General features: G+C 56.5%; 1 protein-coding gene across 1 annotated transcript in view; it reads right to left on the reverse strand.

The window, feature by feature from the left end:
* Positions 1–6,831, reverse strand: part of ANKRD13B (ankyrin repeat domain 13B) — an 18,201-nt gene extending 11,370 nt beyond the window's left edge. The window contains exon 1 of the mRNA XM_077749837.1: positions 6,718–6,831. Coding sequence (XP_077605963.1) covers positions 6,718–6,831 — 114 coding nt within the window. The remainder of the gene's footprint in view (positions 1–6,717) is intronic.
* Positions 6,832–7,188: the final 357 nt, after the last annotated feature.

Here is a 7,188-nt window from a genome sequence, read left to right on the forward strand (position 1 = left end):
GAGGGGGGGGTAGTTAAAATTCAGAACCCCTCCTGGCCCCCTCACCAATCTTGTAAAGCTGGGAGATGTCCCCCTTCCCCTCCACAGGATGTCAGGAATTTATTCTCCGTACAAACAGCCTGAGATGCACTGGACTTGGGGACACTGGTCTGAGGATGAGGTCAGGCTGAAAACTAGTGTACAGTGAAAGCCCAGTCCCTTCCTGCCTCAGGTCCCGAACCACTGAGAGCCCGACAGTACACGCGACTGCCCCATCCCATCCCTAACAGGAGACTGGACAATTCTTCCTTGGAGAAACTAGAGGCACCGAAGACCTCTAGGTATGGACGTGTGGGGACCCTCCAATAAGCAGGCCAGCTTGCACCCAACTGTTTGACAGTAGTGCCACCCATGCACCAGTGAGCTCCATACCCACATTCTTAAATATGCCCCAGCAGCCAAGGGGGCCTGGACATTTGAGGAAAGCTGCCAACACGAAAGAGACCAAAACATGCAAATAGATGCTAAAAACCTAGAGGATACACTGTCAATGCAGGAAATACAAGAACACTTTTTGGGAGAGAGAGGGGAACAGTAATTTATATCCTCAGAAATATATGAAAAGATAACTGAATTCATGAAACAAAAACAGACAGCCTGACTTCCCATGACTTCTGGTCTTTCCCTTGCCTTCTTCACTCCAGCCATTCCTGGACAGCTGCACCTGCCCCAGTTCTCCCCTCGTAGGAAACATTACCTTAGTTCACTCCCTCTTCTGGTAAAAATAATAATAATAATAAGATAACACTTTATTTTAAGTTATGTCTTTATTTTAGGTAATCTCTACCCCCAATGTGGGGCTCAAACTCACAGCCCCAAGATCAAGAGTCGAATGCTCTGACTGAGCCAGTCAGGCGCCCAGGTAAAAAAGAAAAACAAACAAAACCCACAACTCTGTAACTGTCTCTATCTCTTCCTTTTCTCTCACCTTCCATATCAAATCCATTAGCAAGACCTGACCTTATGGGCTCTACCTTCAAAACAGATCCAGACTCTTCTCTATTTTCATCACCTTCAGGCTACCATCCTGGTGGGAGCCATCCTATCTCACCTGGTGGCCTGGTGGGCCCCTCACTGGTCTCTTCACTCATCTCTTGGCTTCTTAGGTCTATTCTCGACATGACCCACTGCAGCCTCCATCATCCCGTGAAATATCCCTTTAGCTCAAAACTTCCCCAAGGCCTCCCATCCCATTTAGAATAGAAACCACAGCTCTGGACGTCTCCTTGAATTCATGTGCTCACCCACCTCTCCTCCAAACTCCACTCTGCCCGATACTAGGCAACCACAGTGCTTTCTCCCTCATCTCATTCAGGTGGCTGCTCAAATGTCACCTCCTTAGAAAGGCCCTTACAACCCATCTTAAATGACACATGCTATTTATCTATCTGTTGCCCCTGATCCCGCTTTAGTTCTCTTCCAACATTAAACTGCTTGTTCATTTGTTTGTTGTCTCCCTCACCTAGACTGTAAGGCCCACAAAGGGAGGGTCCCTGTGTTTTGTTCAATGCTACATCCCCAGTCCCTAGACAGTGCCTGGCACGTAACTGGTGCTTAATAAATATTTGTTCAGCCGATGCATAACTGACTATATTTAAGGGATCTGGGGAGGGGATGGCAATATGATATATACCTGATAGTTGTAGGTGTATATTGTTTGCAATCATGGAGGTAAATAACAGAACAGCCTAGAGTTCAAAGGGGTCACCTCCAGGGAATGGGGGGCGGGGGGCAGGGAGTGAGGACTCCTGCTTTTTATCACAAGCCTTCTAGCAACAGCTAAATATTTTTTAAAACACGAGTATGAACTCCTTTGTCAGAAACAAAACATTCTGAATAATTTAAGTAATGTATATGTATTTAATAACCTTGTGCTGGCATTTCTTCGTTCTTTATTTTTAATTTAAGTAGGCTCCATGCCCAACATGGGGCTTGAACTCGCGACCCTGAGATTAACATGCTCTAATGACTAAGCCAGCCAGGCGCCTCCATTTCTTCATTTTTCAATATATTAGGAGACTCACAAAAAAAAAAAAAAAAGGCAACCTAGCACACGTGGCCTTCTGAGCTGTGGCTTAGAGATTCAAGACCCCCCCCCCATCTTATGCTGATCTACACTGGCTCTCCTACAACACGGATGGCATTCTTTACTGCTTTATCTATTATGGGATGGGCTGAGCCCCTCGGCGTCCTGCCTAAGTGGGGCCCTGAGTCCAGGGATGGGAGCGGAGGATCCACAGACCCTGAGCCTGGGAAGTCAGGAGCCTTTCCACAGGGCAGCAGCCTAACCGTCTGTGTGTCCCACCAGCCCGGCCCCAGATGCAACTACTGCCACTGCTACTAACAAGGCCCTGGGGAGCTGACAGGGCACCCGGCCCAGCCCCAGAGCTCCAGATGCTGCCTGTCACCCTCCCCCTCAGGTGCCTCACCTCCAGGTCCCAGAGAGAGGCTGGCGCTGCTAGCTGGGCCCGGCTGCCCCTCCCCACCTCCACTCCTTGGGAGCTCTCCCCAGGGTCCCCAGGGCCCTGCTGTTTTCCAGGGCCAATGGAAGCCTCCAAAAACACCTAGTCAACCCCCCGAAGAAACTCCCCCCACCTGCTCAAAGCAGGGCCTGCAGTGAAAGTGGCGCCTTGCCCCAGGCCCAGGTGGAAGAATTCATTAATTTCCTAGCGAAGGCCTGCAGCTATTTAATTGCTGGAATGAAAAGGTTTCCCGTGAAACCTAACACCCAGCTCTCACCACCAAGAGAATGAAACTCTGCACCCCAGCAGGTCTCAGCAAGAGTCCCATGCAGGGGTCTTTCCAGCTCAGGGGCTGAGCTCCCTGGGCAGAGAGACTCCCTGCTTCCACTCTGGCACGCACCTAGACACACACGCACACGTGAACAGGTACCAGAGGAAGCCACAACAATCCACTCCTTTTGCCCGCACACTCAGGGTCCACGTGCTCCCCTAAGTGTGCCAGCACCTGCATGCTCAGCTGCCCTCTGGATCTGCAGATGTCACCCCCAAGTTTGCTGTCAGGTTATTTGCACATGCATATCCCTTGAACCCACGGGCACTAGCAGGATGTTTTTCAAACTTGTTTAGCATTAGCAGAATCCTTTTGTGAGCTGAAATCTTACAAGGACACACCAAATGTATAGAGCCAGAAAAGGAAGGTGAAAGGCCCAGAGCACAGAGGCATGCATGCTCAGCCTTGATCTCCTTTCCCTGCTCTCTCGCCTCCCTCAGCCCAAAGGAGGACGGCCAGAGTCTGGTGTGGTCACTACTTCCCAGTCCCCGGGCCTCACCAGGTAGGCCTGAGCTCACTCAAGGGGCAGGGAGGCGGGATGCTTCCTCAAGTTGGGTTGGGTGGGGGAGGGTAGCACCTGCTGACTCTCCTCCCACCCTGCCCCCTCCACCCTGCCCCACGCAGCCCCTCCCCTGCTTCCCAGACACATCAATTTGGGGGTTCTGGGGCTTGTGCGTCTTTCTTCTGAGCTTCCCCACTCACCAGAGGTGGTGATGGCCCAAACCCAAGACTGCCTACGTTAGGGGAAGGGGGTGCTCTGGGACACACCAGGTGCCTTGGGTGGGGTAACCTCTGAGCATCTAGGGCCCCCACAGCCCCAACTTGCCTACCTCTAGGTCAGAAGGATGAACTGAGGAAAGCTGGGAGGACAATGATGGAGGCAGCCCCAGGAAGAAAGAAATGTTTCCTTGGGAACAGTCTGCCCCCTCCCCTCCAGTGCCTGTTGCCAGGAAAGAACCCTGCCCCCCTTGGCTCTCCCACAGGGAGGCACACAGCTGAACCTCCACCTCCTGCCCCCCAGGGAACACCGGGCCTTCTGACTCAGGAACCGGGGCTGTGCTCGGCTGGCCGTGCCAACCTCAGGGCCTTGCTAGCCAAGGGGAAACTAGCACATCCACTGGCCTACAGCCCCTTGCCCCCTCCCAACCTGGCAGGGTGTGTGCATAGAGGGAAGCAGGGCACCCAGCAACCATCATACTGCTGGGTGCCAGCTAGCGGTGGTCCATGAAGGTGTTTCCCTTCATCAAAACACTTGATGAGCATCTCCCGTCTCCCCACCACTCCCTGCATCTGGCCCCCAGAAGAGCTGTGGGGGTGGGGGGGCCCTGAGCAAAGCCGATGAACCTGAAGCCTGCCATTCCACCCCCCTCCCCAGCCTGCCGGCATTGCCAAGGCTGCCCATGGGAGGGCCTCTGCGGGGCTTTCTTGGAGCGAAGAAGAGGCAGCTATGCCAAGTGAAGACCAGGGAAACCCAGCTGCTATGTGCTTGAGGAAAGCCTGGATGTTTTCTGTGACAGCTGGTGCCAGGAGGACCAGAGGTCAGGGAACCCCCGCTGGATGGAATGCTTAGGGTCTATGGGGTTTCATTATGATGTTAGGAGGCTGCCCCCAGGCCCGTTCCCATCAGGAAAGGGCTGGGTTGGACACCCTCAGCTCTTCCTGGGACCCTGAGCAGTGCACATTTGAATGCAAGGGCCACTCTGGGTCAGTCCTGGTTTGGAGATACAGCCAGGGGCCTCTCCCATGCAGGCTGATTGGCATTCCCCTTCTTTGGCATCCCTGGAGCAAAGGAGAGGACGGGCCTGACTCCTTTGTGGTTGAACAAGGGTTAACTTCAACCAGTGCCCTATATTCCTGCTATCCTGGATCGGGGCAGGCAGTGTCCGTTTCCGGGAGATGCAAACACACCGGGGAACTGGGAGGGATGGGAGGCTGGAGATACTGGTGAACCTGGTGCCTAGTTTCTGTGGCAGCCTGAGGGCAAAGTGGAACACACGCAGCAGCCCCAAAGCACCCCTACCTGCAGCGGGTTCCCATGCTCCCCACCCCAACCTCACTTCAGCAAGATGGCTGCTGACTGGAGTACTATCCATCAGAGAGGCTGAGGTGAGAGTCTTTTCTTCCAGGGCATTTCGCCTCTCTCCAATCTCAGCAAGAAAAGAACCACCCACCCCTCAGGCAAGGGAGTACAACTGAGATTTCTGGAGATTCAGCCACTAGCCTTCTGCCTAACAATCCTTGGACCAATCGTCAATCACCGCATCAGGAAGTTCCTCTCACATCAGATTTAAATCCCTCCAGCCTTAACCTCCTTCAGAAGCTTGTCTTCTTTTGCCCCCCGGGGAGGAAAACAGAGAGGGGTCAGAAGAGACTGGATTGCCTTAGCACCCAGCACATCATACTCTGCTTCCAGGCTCACACTCCCAGCACCAGAAAGGGGTCTCCTTGAGAGCAGGGGATGTGCCTGGTTTGTTCATCTCTGTCCCCCAGGACCTGGCACTCAGGCCACGCTTCCTTTACCAGGCCTCTCTGGTTGCAAGCCACGTCCTTTATGATGGATAAAAGAGACACGGTCTGAGGAGCAACTAGGAGCGTCCTTGTTTAAGCAGAGATGGAACACAAGTGGACACCCCAACCAGCCCAGAAGCTTGGAGCCTCAGGTCACCCCAACACTTCTTAGGACTGCTCTGCAGAGGTGGAAGCTTTGCTGCTCTGCGGGCTCAGTGGTGGGCTTCAGAGGCTCTCTGACCCTTACCTTGCTCTCCATCTCACTCGTCCATTGGGAAGCAGACAGCTCCTCAAAATGAACTTCCTGTGACTCAGGAAGTGGCCCTCCAAAGGAACATTCCCAAAGGGGACCACTCCTGAGCGAACCACTCCCATGGCCCCGGGGTCTCAGATCTGGGCCAAGTCTGCAGGCCTCAACCTGAGGCAAACCGGGGCAGAAGGGGCCCAGCTCTGGCTCATGCTTCCCCCACCCCGGAGGGTGAGCTGCCCACACCCCATATGTGGCCTGGGGACTAAGGGCAGAGTTGGGAGCTACCTGTGACCTGTGCCTGCCTTGGTCCTGAAGAATGACCAGCAGAACCCATCCGTTCCCTGGTCTTCCTGGAGGCTCGTGCCCAGCCAAAGCCGCTGACCCGCCCGTTCTCACAGACTGGCAGGAACCAGGGAGCCCACTTTGTGTACAGGACCCCAAATCCTTCCTGCGGCCGGGGGCCCCTAGCTTCCTCAGCGCCTAGAAGCCAGGCCCCAGCACCGGAGGGCAAGAGAGCTCCTTTCAGCACCTGGACAAGGCCCTTCAGCGCTTCCCCACAGGGGGTCTCTCTCCACTCCCCGTTCCAGGGCCGGCGCTGGGGTCTGAGGGACCCCGGGGCTCTGCTCAATCGGAGCAAAGAGACGAAGAGCTCAGCGGGAGGGTAGAAGGCACTGGGTGGGGCTGAGATGCCTGAGAGTGCCACAGCCCATTCTCTGATCCTTGACCTGTGACCCCTCCCGACGCAGGCCTGGCCCACCTCCGCACACTCGCGCGGGAGGTGTCGCTGCTCTGAGGCTCCGCGGACTCTCTCTCCACACGGAGCACAGACCGAGCCGGCAGCCCCTCCCCGCAGCCCTCCGCCCCGGCCGAGGAGGGACACAGCGTCCCCGACCCCAACCTGGGAGGGTCCGGAACACGTGTGGGCCGGCCGTCCGAGCCGGAGGGGAGCGGGCGGGGACCGCTCCCATCACCCTCTCCCGGTCAACAAGCACAAAAGCCGCGGCTGCGAACAAAGAAGCGCTGCAAACTCGCCGGGGAGGCGGGACAGCCCGCGCCGCGCCCCCTCCCCACACCCGGCGGGCGTGCCCGGCCGTGGGGGCCCCGGGGCGCCCCGACGGCGCTCTTACCTGGCCGGCGCGGACCTCTTTCTCCAGCTCGCGGTGGCGGTTGTGCCACACGAGGTAGTGCAGCGGGTACTTGCCCTCGGGCCCCTTCCTGGCGGAGGCGTTGGCTGGGATCATCGCCCGCTCCTCATGCCNGGCCGGCGAGAGATGCGGGGATGCGGGGGAGATGGGAGGGGGACCCGGGTGCCCGGGGCAGAGCTTGTTGTAGCTCGGCCCCGCGGCATCATGGGGCATGTAGTCCGCCTCGTGGAACTGGGGGTGGCGGTGGCCGGAGAGTGTCCTGCTCTGACACCCTGATCCCGAGAGAGCGTGTCAGGCCCGAGCGGAACGGAGACAGCGTCCTGACGCCCGGTAGGCTGGGGCGCACCCCCACCCACCGGCCTTCTGCCTTTTGCTGGCGAGGGAGGGGGCTACAGGCCTTGCTCAGGCAGTGGGGCCGCAGGAAAGCGTGGCTTTCAGGATTGAGTTTGGGTC

Source organism: Crocuta crocuta, unplaced genomic scaffold (assembly GCF_008692635.1).
Source record: "Crocuta crocuta isolate KB4526 unplaced genomic scaffold, BGI_CrCroc_1.0 scaffold149, whole genome shotgun sequence".
NCBI lineage: Eukaryota > Metazoa > Chordata > Mammalia > Carnivora > Hyaenidae > Crocuta > Crocuta crocuta.